This window comes from Diospyros lotus, chromosome 12, assembly GCF_014633365.1.
Source record: "Diospyros lotus cultivar Yz01 chromosome 12, ASM1463336v1, whole genome shotgun sequence".
In the NCBI taxonomy this organism is placed as follows: Eukaryota; Viridiplantae; Streptophyta; class Magnoliopsida; order Ericales; family Ebenaceae; genus Diospyros; species Diospyros lotus.
This window is the reverse complement of record NC_068349.1, coordinates 25786970-25810310: the sequence shown is the minus strand read 5'-3', so window position 1 is coordinate 25810310 and position 23341 is coordinate 25786970. Positions and strand designations below refer to the sequence as shown.

At 38.9% G+C, this 23341-nt stretch overlaps 1 protein-coding gene across 5 annotated transcripts in view; it reads right to left on the bottom strand.

Annotated features, from left to right (window-relative positions):
- The window catches only part of LOC127814020 (uncharacterized), a 92344-nt gene that overhangs the window by 66881 nt on the left and 2122 nt on the right, over positions 1 to 23341 (bottom strand). The window contains exon 1 of one of the 5 annotated variants that reach the window (XM_052355237.1): positions 2905 to 3533. The exons of the other annotated variants lie outside the window; for them this stretch is intronic. Within the exon in view, the coding sequence (XP_052211197.1) occupies positions 2905 to 2954 (50 nt within the window). The 5' untranslated portion in view covers positions 2955 to 3533. Of the gene's footprint in view, positions 1 to 2904; positions 3534 to 23341 lie in introns of those variants that run through there. 5 annotated transcript variants of the gene reach the window in all.

The following is a 23341-nucleotide window of genomic DNA, read 5'->3' as shown; positions in this document are numbered from 1 at the left end:
TATCTTCCAGAACTCCTTCTTAATCTAGGAGTTTAATCCGCACCATGTATGCCACATTTCACGCCTCAAATTCTTCCAACACACATAACCCCGTGTAACACGATAGAACCAAGCATGTGGAGATAGACAGACAATTCATAAAGGAGAAATTGGAAATTGGCCTGATCTGTGTACCATAGGTCCCCTAAAAAAAACAGCTAGCTAATCTTTTGACAAAAGGGCTGCCCACTAAAAGGTTTGTAGAGTTGGTAGGCAAGCTAGGAGTGATAGATATTCATTTACCAGTTTGAGGGGAAGTGTTGGTTCCCGAAGAAAGAAATAAGAAAACTTCACTAGCATCTCAAAGAGAGTTGTTAGTTAAGTTATCCTTGATTTAGAAGCCAATCATATCTTCAGCTTTTGGAAATTTCTAAATCAGTATTTAGGAAACTTTCCTATTGTTTAGGAAACTTCCTATTTGTGTATCGTCAAATCTTTCCTATTATTTAGCTTTTGTAAATCCTTCCTATGTTGTACATTCCTCATCTCTATAAGAGGACTTGTATTTTGTGCGAATGAAGTAATGAAGAACATATTTAGTTTTCACATAAACAACGAAGATTTGGTTAGTAAAATAATTAAAATACAGTAGTGTGCTGTAACAGAAACTTAGTTGTGAACAACAGCTTCTTGAAATTTTTTAAAGGGTCAAGTGATGTCCTTTGAAGTTGGTATTTCTACACAATGTTGATTTATAGATCTTCTAGTTTCTGTAAAATTTTCAAGATTTTACATGATGGCCTGGATAATTTAAAATTTTAAAATTTGACAGGAGATCTAGTAGTATGAACAGGCGGCTAACTAGGGAAACCACAGGATTTCCCATATATGGCTCCACTAGGCAACTCGGTCCCACACTTGAATATGGGAAATAAGTACTATCTTGAATATTTTTGAAGAAATTTTTATCCCGTATTTTCTCTCTCATATATCAATCAGAAATGAAAGACAGGTGTTACATTAGTGATGTTCTTGTTGCAAAAGCTATTCCACCATAAAGATATAATAAGCCATAGTTAAAATTTGGTATAATCAGGACAAGGAACAAAGTAAGAGGGGTAAAAGAAAAAGGAAACAAAGCATAGATAGCCCTATCATGGATAAAGGTATAATGCAAAGAAACAGCGGTAGTAGCTGTACTCAAGAATTTGTTTTCTAAGAAAAGGCACGGGAGTTTCCCTCTGGCTGAATCCCTGGAATTTCCCATAAAAACAAATCAGTCATGCACTGTCAGATTTACTGGGACAAATCTACTTTTCAACAGAAGGAAATTTGTAAGATCACGATTACCAAGGCGAGATGCGATGATGAGTATGATTCATACAGCATCTAAAATCAGACATGTCATCGCATGAACATGAAATCAATTAAAACAATTTAGCATTCATTACTGCCACCCCGCCTCATAAGTATTCACTCTATTAGAACTTTAATGTTAACTAATTCATTGAACAATAATAGTTGAGTAGTAACTTTTGATGTGCATCTTAGGCTTCGTTTAAGATGAGATACAAGCTGCTTCATGTTTGGATCAAATTTGAATAAAATGGAAAGAATAGACTTAACAAAGTTCCAATATTTTTACCATAACTTTATGCTACACATCAAATTTGTTCGACCCCTATGATGTTAGAAAGACTACTTAAAAAATTTACAACTTTGCACTTTATGAAGATTTCAGATCACAATTTTTGGGTCATAAAGTGAGTTTGGAACGGAAGCGTACAATCCATCAAACAAGTAATTAGATTGTCCATTTCTCCTATAAGGAAGAGTACATTGTCAATTTATGTTTTCAAATGGACTTCATTCAAAATTTTGAGTTGTTCAAACTTCAAACCACATTTTCAAACTTCAAGCCGAAGTTGTTTGAATAGAATGCATCAGGTGACATTGTGACAGAGTCTGACTGTTTTAAGTCAATTCCATAAGGAGTTCCACCCAAACATGTAATCAATCTCCCTTCCTTATACTTCACCAACTATAAACACAACTCCAAATGATGCCTCAGTCAAACCAAAGATATCAGAGAGCTTATATAGAGAGATCTTAGGATGAAATCTTCATATTCAAACTTTTCTCAGATATCAGAGAGCTTATGAAATGAAACAGCTAGGGCAGAAATAAAACCAGAAAGAACACAAGTAGGATTTCCAGTAGAGAGAAAAATAATCAAGCCTCTAATTTGATTCTGAAGATGAGCTGCTTTTAAATAGACAGCTCATGACAAAGACAGCTCATAACAAAACACATAACTACCGCTTATAAAAACATAAAGCTAACTAAGAAGAATAAAGAACAACATATATAAAACAGAGAGAGAAGCGCATGACATTTAAACTAAACTACTCCAACACTTCCCCTCAAATCAGACTCCATTGAAGTTGAGTGATTAGATGTAGACAATCTTTCACCATCTGTAGAACCAGCACATACAGGAGATAATGTCAAACCAAGTCTTGCTCGTAAAAACTTGAATCGATCTCTAGGCAGTCCTTTTGTAAGAACATCAGCCACCTGATTAGTTGTAGGAACATATCTAACCTCCACTTCACCATTTTTCACTTTCTCTCGAACAAAATGAACATCAACTTCAATATGTTTGGTTCGAGAATGAAAAACTGGATTCTCGGACATGCTTTTGGGAGCTAAGTTATCACTCCACACAATAGGAATGGCAGCACATGGATAGCCTAACTCTTGAAACAATGTTTTCAGCCACATTAATTCAGTCACACCCAAGGCAATAGCGCGATATTCAGCCTCTCCTACGGACCTAGCAACAACAGTTTGTTTCTTGGAACCCCAAACAATAAGATTCTTGCCAAAATAGACACAAAAGCCACTGGTAGAGTGCTGAGTCACCTTGCAACCAGCATGGTCTGCATCAGTGTACACTTGTAAGGACAAATCATCTCATGAGGGAGAGAAAACCAAGCCCAAGCCAACTGTGCCCTTTAGGTATCGAAGAAGACGCTTACAAGCTAACCAATGCTGCACTTTGGGACAAGACAAAAATTGACTCAGTTTGTTAACTGTAAAAGCTATGTCCGGGCAAGTATATGTCAAGTATTACAGTGAGCCAATGAGAGTTTTATACAAAGAAGGATTGAAAAATAGTTCTCCTTCATCTGTTAATGAAACTCCAGCAGCCATAGGAGTATCACATGGCTTGCTATCATGCATAGCAGCCTTTTTCAGTAAGTCAAGAACATACTTAGTTTGAGTTAGGTAGATACCATTGTTGTCTCTATAAGCTTCAAAACCCAAAAAATAGTTCACCGAACCAAGAGTCTTAAGAGCAAAATGAGTGTCCAAAGCTTTAATACATGACTTAAGTGCATCATTATCAGAACCAGTGAGTAAAATATCATCAACATAGATCAACACATAAAGCACACAACCAGCAGTCTTCTTAACAAACAAAGACGCATCCGATACAGCACGAACAAAACCCCATGACTGTAAGGCTGTTCTCAGCTTCATATACCAGGCTCTAGGAGCCTGCTTCAGCCCATACAAAGACTTTTGTAACTTGCATACATGTGTAGGTAACTGAGTATTAACAAAACCCTCAGGTTGGACCATATAAACTGTTTCATTTAAGTCTCCATTGAGAAAAGCATTATTTACATCAACATGTTGGATGTCCCAACCATAGGTAGCTGCCAAAGCAAACAAAACTCGAATGGTTGGTGCCTTAACAACCGGGCTAAAGGTTTGTCCAGCCCCTAAAATGGGCTGGAGTTGAATCGAAATTTCTGAGAAATTCCGTTAGAACAGAGTTTAAGAAGAGACAAGAGAAGAGACTTAAGAAATAAGAGAGTTGTTATTCATTCCAAAAACTGCCTTCCTGTTTCATCCTTCCCCTATTTATTCATAGGTAGGTTAGTTAGTTCTAACCCCCTCTCTCGCCTTCCATTCTCCTTCTACTTATTACAAAAATACCCCTCAAGTCCTAACAATTCCCCCCCCCCCCCCCCCCCCCCGATGAATTAATTCTTGTCCTCAAGAATTTAGAGCAAGCTGATAGCATAGGGAAATCTTGTCAGTACATCTGGCAGGTACTCCCAAGTTGGCTGGTCTGGCGGTAAATGGGACCATCGAATCAGCACTTGAGTAATAGGGGTAGCTCCTCTATAGATCACCCTTTTATCTAGAATTGCCCTAGGTTCAATGGGCTCTTCTGATTCCTCCTCTATAAGTGGTAAGACAGCAAGTGATAGGCCTTCATTTCCTTCCTCCACTGGTGGCAGTGAAGTCCCATTAGTGGCTGTCACTCCTTTAGCCTTTTTTAATAAAGATACGTGGAATACCGGATGTATTCTCACATCTTCTGGTGGTTGTAATCAATAAGCCACCTCCCCTACCTTTTCTACAATTGCATAAGGCCCAAAATATTTTGGATTGAATTTGGATACTGCCCTCTTAGTAAAAGCAGGCTACAAAAATCTTCTAACCTTCAAAAATACTGCATCCCCCACATTGAACTTCAACTCACTTCTCTTTTTATTTGCATAGTGAACCATTCTACTCTTAGCAGTTGCTAATTCTCTTTTTAACTCTGTTAAGACTTCTCTTCTTTTCTAAAAGTATTGTTCTACATCTGCCATTGTAGCAGTAGAATTGGAAATGGCAGGAAGTAAAGGTGGATTATACCCAAACACAACTTCAAAAGGGGTCCGTTTAATAGCTGTATGATATGTAGAATTATACCACCATTGAGCAAGTGATAGCCAACGGTGCCAACTCCTAGGCCTAGCAAAACACATACAGTGAAGGTAGGCCTCTAAACACTGATTTACTCTCTCCGTTTGTCCGTCCGTTTGCAGGTGATAGGCTATAGATAAGTGTAGACCCACTCCCAAATTCTTGAATAATTCCTGCCAAAATCTACTAGTGAATATCTTGTCTCTATCGGACACAATGGACTTGGGAATTCCATGAATTTTAAAGACGGAATCCAGCAATACTTTGGCCACTTCTGGAGCTGTAAAGGGGTGTGTCAAACTAAGGAAATGAGCGAACTTAGTTAAACAGTCTACAATCACCAAAATTGTATCCTTTCCTTCTAATTTCGGTAAGCCTTCTATGAAATCCATTGAGATGTCCTCCCATACTTGATCCGGAATTGGTAGTGGCGATAATAACCCTAGTAGAGCCACTGTTTCATGCTTGCATCTTTGGCATACTTCACATTCCAGCACATATTTCACCACAGTTTTCTTTAATCCTGGCCAATAGAAAAGACATCTTACCCTATGATAAGTGGCTCTTACCCCTGAATGTCCGCCTACTACTGATCCGTGCATGGCCCTCAAAATCTGTAATTTCAGCTGGTTATCCTCTCCTACCACAATTCAACCTTTGAACTGGATAAGTCCCCCAACAAGAGTATAGCCCTGTTGTCTGGTAGTCGTTATTGCTAACTGCTATAACAATGTCTGCAACCAAGGTGTCTGGTCATAACTTCTCACCACTTCCTTCACCCATTCGGGAGTTAATGATTGGTGCCTTAACAATCGGGCTAAAGGTTTCAGCATAATCTACCCCCGGAGTTTGATGAAATCCCTTAGCAACCAGCCTGGCTTTGTACTTAAGAACGGAACCATCAGCATTGTATTTCACCCTAAACACCCACTTAGAGCCAACTAGATTCATATCCTTAGACAAAGTCCCAAGTATGATTTTTCTGCAAGGCTATATATTCTTCATTCATGGCCTTAACCCATCGTGAGTCTAAAAAGGCCTCACTAACAGAACTAGGCTCAACGAAACTCACTAAGGCATGAGGAGAAGGAGCAACTAACTGTTTGGACTTGGATCTGGTGACCATGGGATGAAGAGAGGGAGCAGGAACAGTTTTAGATGGCTTAGGTTTAAACTGAGGTGCGGAAGTAGATATAGGATGGGGCATAAATACAGATGAAAAGCTGGATTAGATTGCAGCTCTTGTAAGTGTTCTGCAAACGAAGAGGAGACATCTCTTTGACTACTAGACTGTGTGGAGACCGGAACTGGTGCAACCGAGGGACACCATGAAGAATTAGAGTGAGTGAAAATAGGTTCCAGAAAGGCAGTAGAATACCCGTGAGGGAAAAAGATGACGTAGACACTGAAGAAGTAGAAAACAAAGAAGAATAAGGAAAATCACTAAGATTAAATTGGACATGCCGAGACACATATACTCTCCTAGATGGATGCAAGCACTTGTAACCAGCTTGAGTATGACTATAGCCAAGAAAAATACACTTGGCATAATGAAAATAAAACTTATGTCGATTATATGGACAAAGAAAGGGAAAACAAGCGCAGCAAAAAGGTTGAAGAATGAAGTAATTAGGTTGTTTATTATATAGCAGTTCAAATGGTGTTAAAGACTTGAGAGACGAAGAAGGAAGCAAGTTAATAAGATGAACTATTGTTTGAAAAGATTCCACCCAAAATCGAAGAGGCATATGAGCACGAGACAACAATGTTAAACCCATTTCAACGATGTGTCTGTGTTTGCGTTCGGCTACATCATTCTGTTGATGAGTATGTGGGCAAGTAAATCTAGATTGGATTCCATGAGTTCGAAGATAAGGTAAGAAAGCTCGAAATTCCCGCCCCCCATTATCAGTTTGCAAAGCCTTAAGCTTAGTGTTGTATTGAAGTTCTACAAACTTATGAAAGATAGTAAAGACAGACAAAGCATCTAATTTAAGCTTTAGAGAGTAGATCCAAGTATACCGAGTGTATGCATCAACAAAGATGATGTAGTACCTATAGCCTTCTATAGACAAAACAAGGGCAGGTCCCCAGAGATCAGAATAAATCAATTCCAAGGGTTTAACAGCAATGATATCATGACTTGTAAAAGAAAGCTGACTTAATTTTCCAATCTTACAAGAATCACAAATGATAAATCTAAACCTGAGCAAGAAATTCCCATTTTATTCAATATAGATATGAGTACATTCATAGAAGGATGTCCCAACCTATCATGCCATTGTTGGCAAATTTGAGTATGCTAAACAGCATTTACAACATGTAGGGACTCATAACAAAATGAGTTTGATCTTGTACATGTATCTAGTTTATTACATGTATTTGAAGGAAACGCAGAAGGAACCAAAGAAGTTTCTAGGGATGAAGCAAGAATGCTGCCACCAGCAAAACAAGAGGCTGGATTCAACCGATAAAGCCCATCCTTAAGGTGTCCCCGAAGCAGCACCAGTTCGGAAGTTTTTTCCTTAATCAAACAAACATTTGAATCAAATTCAGCCACATCATTATAGTCATGAGTACGCTGAGATACACTAATCAAATTCTTCTTCATAATAGGAACATGGAGAACATTAGGTAATGGAAGAATTAAATGTGATTGAGACTGCAAATAACTGGTGCCAACATGAGTAATAGGAAGTTGCTTACCATTACCAACAGTAACTTTGTCTCCACCAGTATAGGGAGCATGCAAAGAAATGTTATTTAGGTTGGAGGTGATGTGATTAATTACCCGAGAGTCAACAAACCAGTTTGAATCTGGAAGAGAAGGAGAAGCTGTAAAGTTGTCAGGTGTGAAAGAATTAGAAGAACTACCATAGTGAGAGCCTTGTGTTGAAGCCATGTCATTAGTGTAGACCCCATTAGAATCACTAAAGGAGGCCAAGTAAGCTCTAGAAGGGTGTTGATTCATAAATTGAGGCTGATTAACAAACTGTGGTGGATTACCACCATCAGATCTGCCAAAACTTGCATTTGATGGCCGCTGGAAATTTTTATCAAACCAACGATAACACCAATCCACAAAATGGCCTGGCTTACCACACAACTGACAGTAAATTATCGTATTAGAATTTCTACCTCGACCTCTTCGTCCTCCTCTATTACCATATCCATTGCCTCGTTGAGATGATCCCCCTCGAGTGCTACCAAAATTATAATTCTGAGCAGAAGGTATTGAAGCCACATTTACATGCATAATAGAGACCGAATCAAAATTGACAGTGGAGTTTTTGACTGAAAGTCTTTGTTCATGTTAGGAAACCAGCGACTGTGAAGCTTCGATTCTGCCCGATTATGATCCGTAGAGTCGCAAATGCAAACTCCTCCAAGTCGGTCCACACGATCGACCCTTTCCACGAACGTCTCAAGTAGTGCTAGCAACCCTAGGCGCCTCTTGAGAGATCCGAATTTCTTCTCGTTTTTCCAGCTTCTTAAGCGGCATATTTATAGAGTTAAAAAACCCTAATCATACCTTGGAAAACCCCTAAACAATTTAGGCTCGGCCCTTAATCACATTGAGCCAAATCTCTCTTTTAAATTGTGGAACGGGCTCAACCTAAGTGTGTGACCCCTTAGGTCCATCATTGGGCTAGATGTAGGGCCAATTTTATTGGGCTATATTAAGGACCAACTTATTAGATTAATTAAACTCTTTAATTAAACTTATGGGCTCCTTAATTAGCACATCTCATGGGCTTCTTAATTAAACTCTTTAATTAACAGTTTTAGAATTAATCAAATTAATTCTAAAACCCTACATATCATGGTTAACGTCTAGCAACACGCCATGAATACCTAGCCAACGATGAAAAAACACGGACATTTTCAATTGCAATTACCATGCAGTAAAATCCTTTCATCAATCTATATCCCAATTGAATTTAGGGTATGGTTTTATGACAAAACCCTAATGATTCAATAACTATGTATCCATTCCAGATTTATGACTTGATAGGTGAAATCAAAACGTTTTGATTTCCACCTCACCTTGGCGAAGGATTTCCTCAGTCATGAAATCATCGAAATACATAGGACATCTTCTTATCTTATCGATAAGTGATGAATTCTATTTCGACATTCACAAGCCTTCATATGTGATAAGGTTACGCCCAGTGGTAATTTGTTAATGACTCCATTAGAATCCAAAAAAGAACCAAAACGTAACCAGTCAAATATAAGACTACCATGATGTCTCAAGTCTAAGGATTAATCTACACTATTGCAACACAGGAATTCCAATTCGACATTAAATAATAACCATTAAGAATTCTGTAGCGAGTCAGTTCAGTGTACTTATTCTTATAATAAGCACCCACATATGCACTAGTGTCCTCACACCAATGTCCATGAAACGAGACATTCTCCTAATTGAGCATGCGTCATATGTACTAGTCTATCCGAGTTATTAGTGTCCAATCCTAATAACTCTATGACTAGGAACATTTAAGATCAAGGCTTGAAAGGAATATGTTCCATGATCATCATCTTTATACACGACCATATTCCATGAGCCTATTTGATCTATGGACTTTGTCAAGTATGGATTACAATAAATAATGATGACAACCATCACTGACAAATAAAAACATAATGCCTTGCAATAATAATTGATTGAAGATAAAGAATCAAAATGTAAAGTATGATCAATTACATGTAAAAATAATTGACTTGTGGGGCAGAACTCTAACGGTTCATGCATCAACAACAAGTATTGTACCTTCTCCAAGTCTATCTCATCCATTTGATATGTAATAAGGCTAACAACTGTCTCATACTCCTGATCTAGGCCATTAAGAATTGCAAGTAACAATTCTTTATCATTCAGTGGTTCACCTATTGCTGCCAAAGTGTGTCCAACTCTTTTAATCTTGAGAATGAAATCATTTATACACAGAGAATCCTTTTTCATAGACCGTAACTGCTGTTTTAATTGAAAAGATTTAGTTATAGTTTGGCGAGAGTACAAATTTTCTAGAATACTCCATACCTCAACTGATGACTCACTATGAATCACCTAAGCAAGTACCTCTTGATCAATTGTTGAGAACAGCCATCCCAACAGAAGCTGATCGGATCGAATCCAGCTCAAATATACTGGATTAACTTCCGTTTCTTCATCGTCGGATGCAACCAGAAACTTCATAGGAGGTGTCATTTTATTGAGAAACAACACCAGATCGAAGGCACACACCGTAGCAAGAACTTGTGCCTTCCAAAAGATATAATTGTCAGAATTGAGTTTAATCAGGACAAAATTCAACGCCTTAGCAACTTACGAGAAATCTGACTGAGATCCAGTTGATAACGAGGAGGAAGAACGAGGAGAGGGAGACGAGGAAGAATCGAGAGTTTGATTGGAGGCCATCAATTTCGAGTCTTGGCTTTGATACCATGAAATGAAACAGCTAGGGCAAAAATAAAACCAGAAAGAACACGAGTAGGATTTCCAGCAGAAAGAAAAATAATCCAGCCTCTAATTTGATTCTGAAGAGCTTATATAAAGAGGTCTTTAGGATGAAATCTTCATAGTTCATATTCAACCTTTTCTCAGATATACCTTCCATCATTGTTGACAAACAATAGTTAAACTAGAGAGCTGTTAGAAAATACCAGAACTGAACCAAATATCAAATATCTTGCTAAGAGGTGCAATGACCCTTCTTAAAGATAGTTGGAGTCTCCCACTGTGCAAGGGATCCAGCAACTCTACCACCAAGATTCAATTTAGCTTGGATTCAATCCCATTCCCTCACGGTTTTACACCAACAAATAGGAACCGAGTACCACTCAACCTCTTATCTAGAGCCCAATATATCATATTGTACACAGATATTTCCATTTGATTTATGAATATTTTAATATTAACGGAAAACCATCTGGACTTCTTAATTCATTTATGTCTTCTGAGATCCTAATTAATGTGTAACTTCTCTACTTAATGTATATTTTAATATGTCTTTCGGATAGCCAAAGTTTCCAACTCATTAATTTAAACTAATTTACTTAATTTAAATCATTTACCAACAATCATTATTAAATTAAATATTATGAAAATTCTAATCAATTCTAGGTGGATTCAAATGTATCATTGGCTTTCCAATACTCAAGCAACGGTTGGAGAATCATGTCGTGGAATTCCTTACTAAAACCATAGAACTTGGTTAGTCATAAAAAGGTTAAAACACATCCACAAGTTCATTGTGTTTGATTGGTGTAGTAAGACACACTTGCATTTTTTATTGTAACAGTCCATACGGGAGTAGACCCTTAAATTTCCCTTTTCAGGATGTTCACACAAAACAAGAATTTTTTTCTATATTATGTGAGTGTTTTCACATTTATAAGCACTCTACAACATACCAAACCTAAATACCACTAGTGGCGTTGGCAACATAAATTCTACCTCACCAATCATTTTAACTTTTATAAGCACAGATTAGAGATTAATAAATTCAATAAATTGCGTTCTTGGTAAAATTCCCTCAGTTTTCCAATTGCTGCTTAGCATCCATGAACTCCATATCTCCAATAATTGTCACCAACTTATGGGTATGAACGATGACATAACGCATACTTGAAGAAATCCTTGAAGGAATAGGATTTCTAAGTTTTCTATATTGGCTGAAAATTTTACAAAACAGAACTTGAATTTTTATGAATACACTATGTCTTTAAATACAAGAAAATTCTATCATCTATCTCCTAAAAACTAGGAATTAGAAATACAAAATACAATAGATTAAGTTAGAGAATTTTTCTCTAAAATCATCTCCTAAAATTTAGGAGATAATGCAGCTAGATCCTTTCCTATTTTTTAGGACTTGCTGTGGCTGATCTTTATCTTCTTTTAAATCTTTTCCGCCAACACTCCCCCTCAAACTGGTGAATGAATATCGATCATTCTCAGCTTGCATACTAGATCTTCAAATCTTCTAGTTGCCAATCCTTTTGTCAATAAATCTGCTACCTGTTTTTCAGAAGGAACATAAGGAATTTGGATTATACCTTTTTCAATCTTTTCCTTTATAAAGTGTCTATCAATCTCTACGTGTTTAGTCTTGTCATGTTACACAGGATTATGAGCAATGTTTATGGCTGATTGGTTATCATAAAATAACTTCATCGGCTCATTGACTGAAATCTGGAAGTCTTCTAGAATAATTTTGACCCATAGCAACTCACATAAGCCTAGTGCTGGCTTTGAACTTTGCCTCTGCAATTGACCTTGTCACTATGCTCTGCTTCTTGCTTTGCCAAGAAATCAAATTTTTACCTAAAAACATGCAATAGCCGGTGGTAGACCTTCTATCCATAAGTGACCCAGCATAGTCTGCATCTGTATATCCTTGTAGGTCCAATGAATCTCCTCCTGTTTTGAATAGAACTCCTTTGCCTGGGGTTGTTTTCAAATAGCACAATATTCTTCTTACAGCTTGCATATGACTTTCAATAGGGTAATGCATAAATTGACTTACCAAACTCACCGCATAGGTTATATCTGGCCTAGTGTGTGATAAATAAATTAATCTTCCTATCAATCTTTGATACCTGCCCCTGTCTACTAGAGGACTATCATTATCTTCACTTAACCTTGCATTAGGTTCTACTGGAGTACATACTCCTTTTCCACCCAACAATCCTATTTCCTTTAAAAGATCAAGTATGTATTTGCGTTGAGATAAGAAGATACCTTCTTTAGAATAGGCTACTTCTATTCCCAAGAAATATTTGATTGATCCCAGGTCCTTAATTTCAAAATTTTGAACCAAATTGTCTTTCAATGCCTGTTGTTCCTCCAAATCATTTCCTGTTACAATAATATCATACACATATACCAATAATACAGTCAGATTTCCATTCTTAGAATGTTTGAAGAAGAATGTATGATCTCCCCTACTCTATTGATATCTCATGAGCTTCATAGCCTTAGAGAACCTATCAAACCATGCCCTTGGAGATTGTTTGAGACCATTAAGAGCCTTTATAAGTTTGCATACCTCACCCTTGTGTCCTTCTTTGAATCCTGGTGGTTGTTCCATAAAGACCTCTTCTTCTAAGTCACCGTGAAGAAATGCATTCTTCACATCTAATTGATGCAATTTCCATCCATAAAAGACTACCAAAGATAGCAAAATTCTAACTGTGGTCATCTTGGCAACCGGAGCAAAAGTCTCCAAATAATCTATCCCATATGTTTGAGTATAGTCCTTAGCAACCAATCGGGCCTTGTACCTTTCCAAAGATCCATCTGAATTATATTTTAAGTTGTACACCCATCTACAGCCCACTAGGTTTACTCCCTTTGTCCTAGGCACCAACTCCCATGTATCATTTTTCTTTAGGGCTTTCATTTCCTCTTCCATGGCAAGCTTCCATTTCTGATCCTTTAAGGCCTCTTCAACCGTTTTAGGAATAATAATGGAGTCTACAAAAGTTAGAAAGCTGGAATGTTTTGGAGATAACCTGTAAGTTAGATAATTGGCTAGAGGATGCTGAGTGCATCTTCTAACCCCTTTTCTGATAGCAATAGGGATATCCAATTCAGTAGAGAACATATGAGCAGGATTGGGAGGCTGGTTCATATTAGTTCTTGACTGTAAAGGAGATGTTGATCCTGGCTAAGGAGTAGATAGGAGATGTTGTTTCTGTTGTTTTCGATGGTACACATAAGGGGATCCCTTAAATCTGACCGAGGAGGATGTCTCCAGGTGTTGATCTTGTCCAGGATTTTCCGAAGGGTTTTCAGCTGGAACAGAAGCTGGAATTTCAAGAACAGCAGTAGGAACAGTGGGGATAGTGGTTGGTATTGCTGAAATTTCAGGAACAGTGGAGATAGTGGTTGGAATTTCAGGAACAGGTGCTGGAAGATCTAGATTAAGCAAACCTTGGTCGCCATTCAAGTATTTCTCCCCCTGGAGACCAAGGTGAGTAGAAGGGAAGAAGGATTGAGATTCTATAAAGGTTACATCTTTAGAAACAAAGAATTTTCTAGTAGGGGGATGATAACATTTGTAGCCTTTTTGAGTAGGGGAATAGCCAAGGAAAATGCAGCGAAGAGCCCTAGGATCCAGCTTGTCCCGAGCCTGTTGAGGTATGTGGACAAAGGCAACACATCCAAAGATCCTAAGAGGAAGAGGAGTATGCAAGCTAAGATGAGGAAAGTGAGAGATGAGACATTGGAAAGGACTGTTATAGCCAAGAAGTTTGGAGGGCACTCGATTAATGAGATAAGCTGCAGTGAGGGCTGTTTCTCCCCAAAAAGTTTAGGGACATTGGAATGATGAAGGAGAGTTCTAGTGACATTTAGGAGATGTCTCATCTTTCTTTCAGCCACTCCATTTTGTTGTGGAGTGTTGATGCAAGAAGATTCATGGACAATTCCTTTTTCATTAAAGAAATATTATGCAAGTGATGATTAAAATAATCCCTTGTATTATCAGTCCTAAATCTTTGAATAGAAGATCCAAATTGAGTTAAGATCATTGAACAAAATTGAGACAAGATCATGCTAAAAACAGCTTTTTCTTTTAAAAGAAAGATCCAAGTCATTCGAGTGCAATCATCTATAAAAGAGATCAACCATCTAGCTCCCGAACAATTAGGAGTCCTAGATGGCCCCCAAACATCGGAATGAACTAAAGCAAAAGGGTGTGAAGACCTTGTATTACTAATAGGATATGAAACTCGATGGTGTTTGGAAATTTCACGTACATCACAATGCAAAGTACTAAGATCTATTTGCTAAAATAACTGAGGAAACATTGTTTTTAACAAAAGAAATGGTGGATGGCCCAGCCAATAATGGTGAAACCAGATTTTAGCATGCAATGGTTAAGATTGAGATGTGCAGGCTAGGGTGGGTAATAAGGTCCTTTGGTTTAGAACATACAGTCCATTCTTCTCCTCAGCCGCACCAATCATCTTCCCTGTTGCCAAGTCCTGAAATTGACAAGAATGAGGAGAGAAAATAACACGGCAATTTAGATCCTTAGTAAGTTGATGGATAGAAAGCAGGTTGGTTGACAAATTCGGAACATGAAGGACTTGGTTGACAAAAAAATTAGGGTTAAGAGTGACTTTACCTTGTCCTTTGATGGGAATGGATGTGCCATTGGAAATAACAATTTGTTTAGGAGTTAGAAGGGATTTATAAGAATCAAAGACAGTAATATTATGGGACATATGGTCTGTTGCACCTGAGTCTAGAATCCATGTATCATCCCTAATGATTTTAGAGGCTGTTAAAGAACAGAAATTGAAGCAGTCACCTGGTTTAACACCTGATTGAGCAGTGGAACACAATCTATCCTGGATTGTTTGTAAAACTGCTTAAGCTTGCTGATTTCATTAGCATTTAGTTGATTTAGTTCCATTCCATTCGCTGTGTCAGTCTTTTCGACTCTCTCTTCCAGTTTGTTTGAAAGATAGACCTGATTTCGAGCAGGCATATTTCGAAATCCCCCTATCTTTTGAAGGACTGCTTCCTTGCCATGTAACTTAAAACAAGTTTCACGGATATGCCTTGGTTTTGAAAGACTGTCCATCAGTTTTTCCTCCTTGTTTAAACCGTGACCCTTCTTCATCAACTCTTCCTTGTTGTGGTTTGGACTGCATCCTCTCTCCTTTATTAGTCAGCATTGCAGATCCTTCAAAGTGGATCTCCCCCAGCATTGCAACTCTCCTATTTTCTTCACTGCAGATAACTGCAAAAACTTCATTAAGAGATGGCAACCTTTCCCTTCCAAGTATCTGAAACCTTACTTGGTCATAATCAGGATTAAGTCCTGCCAAGAATTCCACAACTCTATCCCTTTCAAGAATTGAGTGTAGAGTTTTTATATCTTTTCCACGGACCATCTTAATGTCTTGATAATGATCAAGTTCCAGCCATAGACCATTCATCTTGTTGTAATACTCAGTAATCGTTAGTGATCATTGTTTAGTGCTACTTAATTTCATCTTAATCTCAAAGATAACTAAAGTATCCTGAACTTTTGAATACGTACCCCTAACAATCTCCCATACATCCTTAGCATTAGATAAAAACATATAATTTCTACTAACCTCCGGCTGCATAGCATTCCACAGCCATGACATGATCATGGAATTCTCAATATCCCATGATGTAAAGCCTAGATCTGTTAGGTGATGCAGCTTCTCTTTACCCTTCAGGAAGGTTTTCACCAATTGAGCCCACTATAGATAGTTGCGCCCATCCAATCGATAAGATTGGTGCAGCCCTGGTAAGTCCCCAGTGACCAAACTTCCTATCGGAGTATCACCCATATTGGGTCCTTCTAGAGATGACGGGTCTTTCTCAGATGTTTCAGACATGGCTGGAGGAAGAGATGAAAAGGACTATTGCAATCAAGGCGGAACTTTGCAATCAAGACAAGCACTGAACAAATCAGTTGAAGCAGCAGTGCAGCCGGAACTTAAAGTAAACTGAAAGAGCTAGAACAACAATGAAGGCTGAGCAGACGAAGGGTTAGAAGAGGTTTAGAGACATGGCTATGATACCATGAAGAAATCCTTGAAGGAATAGGATTTCAAAGTTTTGTTTTATCAACGTGACTTTTAGAAGTCACTTGACATTATGAATGATGTGTCACTGACTCTATCTTCAATAGGGTAAGATGCAGGGCAGTTATAAAGTTACATATATATATATACATATATATTTGTTGAGTTATATGGTTATAGTCTAGAGTTAATCCTATGTTAGAGCCCATGGCCCATTGTATTTGTATATATATATATAGGTGTATAGTCTATGAATTTAATTAAGTGAAATATACATATTAAAAGCTAGGTTTTCTTCCTAAGTTTGACATGGTATCAGAGCCAAAGTACAAACCCTAGCAGCCACCATACAAACCCTAGCTGCCGCCGATGCCACCCACATCACCGACAACCACCATCAGCCGCGTCGCCACCAACCGCCGCAGCCTGCCGCCCACTGCGTTTCCACCGCGCACGCGCTACTGTTCAGCAACGGGTCTTCACCGTCCGGTCACCGATCACGCACACCGCCGCCGCCGTTGCGTTCGCCGGCCTTCGATCTGTTGACCCCCGGAGGATCGTCACTGTTGCCGCTGCCACGCGCCGCCTCTCTCACACTATTCACGAAGACGTTTTTGCTCCGATCTCTCTCACCAATGCTCCGATCGCAATGCCATCTTCACCATTGGAATCGGCTCCTTCAGTCCATTCCAGCCCCGGTGATTTTGTCACCATCCGTTGCTACCGGTCACCGGCATCCGCCATCTACCGTCGCTCCAGCGCGCCTGTTCTCTGTGCTGGATCATCCAGCCCTTATTTTTTGGCTTATTTCACCCTTTTGTTTCAGATTTGTTGATCTTGTAGGGCTCTCTTTCATCCAACATGGCTGGTACTAGTAAATCTGGCTCTTTCTCTGGTATTTTGTCTCCCTCTCCAGCCATTGCTACTGAAAAGTTGATAGGCAGTTCCAATTATATCTCTTGGTCCAAGGCAGTTGAACTATGGTGTATGGGTCAAGGTTTACAAGATCATCTAACTACTAAGGCCGAGAATGTGACCACAAATAAATCTGAGTGGCAGAGAGCTGATGCTCTGTTGTGCAGTCTCTTGTGGCAATCAACTGATCCATCTCTTCATCCAATCTATACTAACTATACCACGTGCTGTGAATTGTGGGCTCAGGCCAAGGCATTATACACTAATGACATTCAACGCCTGTATTCAGTGGTATCTAATCTGCTCAGTTTACGACAACAGGGTTTGACTCTTCCTGATTTTCTTGGTCGGATGGCCTCTATTAAAGCTGAATTTAACTCATTGTGACCTGCTGGTAAGACTACTACAGAGGATCTAGCTCAGCGGAATAAGTTCTTCATGGTGTGTACTCTTGCTGCCATTGGTCCTGAGCTTGCTCCTGTTCGTGATCAGATTCTTGCTAGTCCTACTGTACCTATTATGGATGAAGTGTATTCTCGTCTTCTTCGAGTTTCATCTGTTCCTACAGTGCCTCCCTCTTCTGCAGGTGATCATTCAGTCATGGCTTCACAGGTTCAAAGTAGTGGCGAATAGGGAGGAGATCGTGGTAATTGGGGCAAACACCCCAAGTGTAACTACTGTCACAAGTGGGGGCATACTAAGGAACAGTGTTATAAGTTGCACGGCCGCCCTCCTCGTGTTAATGTTGCTCATGCTGATGGTTCTCGATCTGAGTCCTTTGATGGTCATCCACCGCAATCTATCCTTATCACTGGGGCTGACTATGATGAGTATCTCAAGTATAAGACGTCACAACAAACCTCATCCACAATTGCTTTTGTTGCCCACACTGGTGATTCCACTGCCTGTCTCGCTCAGTCATCCTCTTTGGGACCATGGGTCCTGGACTCAGGTGCTTCTAACCATATCTCTAGTATTCCACATTTGTTCTCTTATTTTACTAATTCTATTTCTTTACCTTCTGTAACATTAGCCAATAGGTCCAAAGTGATTGCTAAAGCTATTGGCACTGCCAAACCCTTACCTTCTCTGCCTTTAGATTCGGTCCTTTATCTTCCTCATTGTCCCTTTAATCTTGTCTCTATTAGTAAACTTACGCGTGCCTTAAATTGTTCTATCACCTTTAATGATCATTCTGTTACTATCCAGGATTGCAGTAAGGGACAGATGATTGGCATCGGATGTGAGTCACAGGGTCTCTATCATCTCAACGTTCCTGCATCGCCTGTTGCTTGCTCGGTGACTGAGTCTCCTGCTCTTCTCCACAATCGTTTGGGACACCCTAGTTTGGCTAAGTTTCAGAAGATGGTCCCCAGTTTATCTAGTTTGTCATCTTTTCATTGTGAGTCTTGTCAACTTAGAAAACAGTCTCGCACTTCTTTTCCAAAGCGTGTCAATAATCAGGATGTGTCCCCGTTTGCTTTAGTTCATTTCGATGTCTGGGGTCCTAGTCGTGTCGTGTCTATTTTGGGTTTTCAATATTTTGTAACGTTTATCAACGATTATTCTCGTTGCACATGGTTATATTTAATGAAAAATCGTTCTGAGTTATTCTCAATTTTTTAATCCTTTTGTGCTGAAATCAAAATGCAATTTCATACCTCTGTCCAAGTATTGCGCAGTGACAATGACCCTGAGCATTTTTCTCTTCCCTTTACTACCTTTATGTCTTCTCAAGGGATCTTCCATTAGTCATCTTGTGCATATACACCACAGCAGAATTGGGTTGCTGAGCGAAAAAACAAATATTTGATTGAAACTGCTCGCACTCTTCTTCTACATCATCATTTCCCTTTTCGCTTTTGGGCTGAAGCTGTCCTTGCTGCTTGCTATCTCATTAATAGGATGCCCTCCTCGGTTCTTCAACACCAGATTCCTCACTCTATCTTGTTTCCTGATCAACCATTATATATTCTTTCTCCCCGTGTCTTTGGTTGCACCTACTTTGTCCATAACCTATCTCCCAGTCAAGATAAATTGTCTACTCGGTCCATCAAGTGCATTTTTCTTGGTTACTCTCGCCTTCAGAAGGGTTATCGGTGTTATTCTCCTGACATCCGCCGTTATTTTCTTTCGGCAGATGTTACCTTCTTTGAGTCGTCTCCTTTCTACTCTTTGCCCCCTTCCGAGTGTCATCCCATTTCTGAGGCCATCCCTCTTCCTGCTCCTATTCTCCCTATTCCTTCTTCTACCCCATTGCAGGTTTATCATCGGCGTCATCAGCCTCGATCTCCTCCCGGTGGAGATGTTATTCCTACACCTTCTCCCGTATCTCCTCGTACTTCGGCGACTCCTACTGCCTCACATCCTGCTCCAGTCTCTCCACCTGCCGCGGTCCTGCCTTCTGAGGATCTGCTTCCTATTGCCCTTCGGAAAGGTACCCGTTCTTCTTGCAATCCTCATCCCATTTATAATTTTCTTAGCTATCACCGTCTCTCGTCTCCTTTTTGTGCTTTTGTGTCTTTCTTATCCTCTGTTTCAGTACCTAAGACTGTTAGTGAGGCACTTTCTGATCCAGGGTGGCGACAAGCAATGGTGGATGAGATAACTGCTTTGCATTCTAATGGTACTTGGGATTTGGTTCCTTTACCCCCAGGGAAATCTCTTGTCGGCTGTCGGTGGATCTAAACTGTCAAGGTGGGTCCTGATGTTGATCACCTTAAGGCCCGTTTGGTTGCCAAAGGGTATACTCAAGTTTATGGCCTTGACTATGGTGACACTTTTTCCCCTGTTGCTAAGATGTCCTCTGTGCGTTTGTTTCTCTCTATAGCAGCTATGTGCCACTAGCCGTTGTATCAACTGGACATTAAGAATGCATTCTTACATGGTGAGCTTCAGGAGGAGATTTATATGGAGCAACCTCCTAAGTTTGTTGCTCAGGGGGAGTCTGAGCAGGTTTGTAAACTCCGTCGCTCACTATATGGGTTGAAGCAGTCTCCTCGAGCCTGGTTTGGTCATTTCAGTGCTGTCATTCGAGACTTTGGTATAACTCGTAGTGAGTCTGATCATTCGGTTTTTTATAAACACACATCATAAGAGAGGTGTATATACTTGATTGTCTATGTGGATGATATTGTTATTACAGGAGATGATTAGGATGGTATTATTCAGTTGAAGAAACATCTTTTCCATCATTTTCAGACTAAGGACTTGGGGTTACTTAAATACTTTCTTGGCATAGAAGTTGCTCAGTCCAGTTCTGGTATTGTTATCTCTCAATGAAAGTATGTGTTAGACATTCTGGAAGAAACTGAGATGCTTGATTGTAAACCTATAGATTCTCCTATGAACCCTAATGTAAAGCTCTTACCAGGACAAAGGGAACCTCTTACTAATCCTAGAAGATACCGCAGGCTAGTCGGAAAACTTAATTATCTCACTATCACTCGCCTAGATATTTCTTTCTCAGTCAGTGTTGTCAGTCAGTTTTTACAGTCTCCTTGTGATAGCCACTAGGATGCAGTAGTCCGAATTCTCAGGTATATTAAGGGAGCTCCAGGTAGGGGACTATTGTATAAGGACAGAGGCCATACGCAAGTAGTCGGATATTCTGATGCTGATTGGACAGGTTCTCCTTCTGATAGACGGTCTACGTCAGGATATTGTGTTCTGGTTGGAGTATCTTGGAAAAGTAAGAAGCAGGAGGTTGTTGCTAGGTCGAGTGCAGAAGCAGAATATCGTGCTATGGCCTTGGCAACGTGTGAATTTATCTGATTAAAACAATTGCTTCGGGAGCTCAAGTTTGGGGAGATATCACAGATGAAATTAATTTGCAACAATCAAGCTGCATTACATATTGCTTTCAATCCAGTCTTTCATGAGAGGACCAAACATATCGAGATAGATTGTCACTTCATCCGATAGAAGATTTTATCTGGTTGTATTACCACAGATTTCGTCAATTCCAATGACCAATTAGCAGATGTCTTCACTAAGTCTCTCAGGGGTCCTCGAATTGAGTATATTTGTAGTAAGCTTGGTGCATATGATATATATGCTCCAGCTTGGGAGGAGTGTTGAGTTATATAGTTATAGTCTAGGGTTAATCCTATGTTAGAGCCCATAGCCCATGGCCCATTGTATTTGTATATATATATAGGTGTATAGTCTATGAATTTAATTAAGTGGAATATACATATTAAAAGCTAGGTTTTCTTCCTAGGTTTGACAATATTTAATATTCCTCTTTCTCTGCTTTTCATCTTTTATGCTTTGTGGCAGCAGGGAGTGTTCATTGTTTTCTTTCGTTTTTAAGGATAGAGTGCCAACTTAGAATGTCATGCTTTCTTTCCTGTAAGTCATAGGCCTCAAAAACTAAGAATGCTGCAACCAGAAAAACGAATTCAGTACTGGTACCCATGCTGTACAAAGTAGAAATAAAAGCCTTAGGGTAAGTTTTTGACTAAGTAAGAAATGATTATTGCTCTGAATCTTCTCGGGATTGAAAAACTCTCCAGTAAATAGATATTTTAAGAGAAAGTCTGAAGTAACAAGATGCAATCCCAAGACCTATTTTCTGTAAATAGTGATACCAACAAAAGCATTGGATCTTCTCTGGATTGGTACTTACTGTGGTAAATAGATATATTTAGACAAGATCTGAAGGAACGAGATATAAGCCTGAGACCTTTTATTCCTAAATAATTCTACCAATTAAAGCATTTGATCACCAAGAACAAATAAATTTGGCCTAAATCCATTTACCTAACAAAAAAATAAAATAAAGTAAAATAAAATAAATTTGGCACAATCCAGCCTATCCCCAGAGCTTTATGCAAACCATCCAAAAGTAAACCAAAATCTTAGTATCATGATTTAGTACATGTTCTCAACCTGCTATTATACCAAATTTCAGTCATTACCATGCCATGAACACCAATCTATGTAGGAACTCTACCCTCAAGACGAATGGATGAAGTTCCAGAAATTTCCAACAAACTTTTGTTTCACAATGGCAATTCCATGACTTCTCTCATTCATATAACATCTTTTCCCAGAGTTCCACTCCAATGGCATCTGTATGAAGATACAAAGAAGATTTGAGAAACCTAACACCTGAAAGTCAGAACATTACTAGACCAAGTTGTTTGTACGTTGTAGATAGGGTGCCTACAGGCTACAGCATCTAAAATTAAGTTGAAAACCAGAATACTGCCAAACATCACAGGTACAAGAACTCAGGTTTCTCATACAAGTATTCCATAAAGAACCCAACACTATAACATTGCCATAGCTCTGCCTTTTCTATACCTCCTCACAGAAAGCAGAAAACCATAGCTGAAATATATATATAGAACAACTTATCAAGCCTTTATCCACAATGGGGGATCAGCTACAACTGAAATATATATATATATATACATATATTCCATCCAAGAGAACATTCAATATTCAGTTCTAGACAATACCATCCACTTTACTCTAACATGGAAATTGAGAGGACATAAATCATCTGGTAGCCAAAACAAAACTTTCCAGGCTCACTAAGATTTTTCTATCTCATTAAATGCCATGTACATCACAAATTAAATGCATAAAGAGATTCCAGCCTTTTTGTGCCTCTCCTCAAGGAAGTATGCTGACCCCAAAAATCATCGCAAATCCCAATAAAGAACATCAACAACTTGACAACACCAAAGACCTAAGTAAATCTTCCTCTACCTTCATATATCCCCTCTTTTTCCAAGAAAAGCGCCTAGTGTCTCATTGTCAAGTTAAAAATATGGAAGGAATGCTGCATATGTAAGAATTAGACCCTCTGAAATACTTAATCATGTCTATCACAGAAAACAAAGGAAACTACAGTTGCCTACAATTTTTTTCAATTTCCCAATGATCTTCACTGTACATATAAATGTCAATAATCAGAGAGTTAATAGCATAAAATTAACAAAACAAACTTATAATAATATAAGTTATTATTATCTGAGTAACATCTGCATAAATATTATCCCATTTCTCTTTTAAAATGTGACTCAAAATTTAATAGGGGGAAAAAAGAAAAGGAAAGAAAAAAAAAAGAAGCAGTTCATGA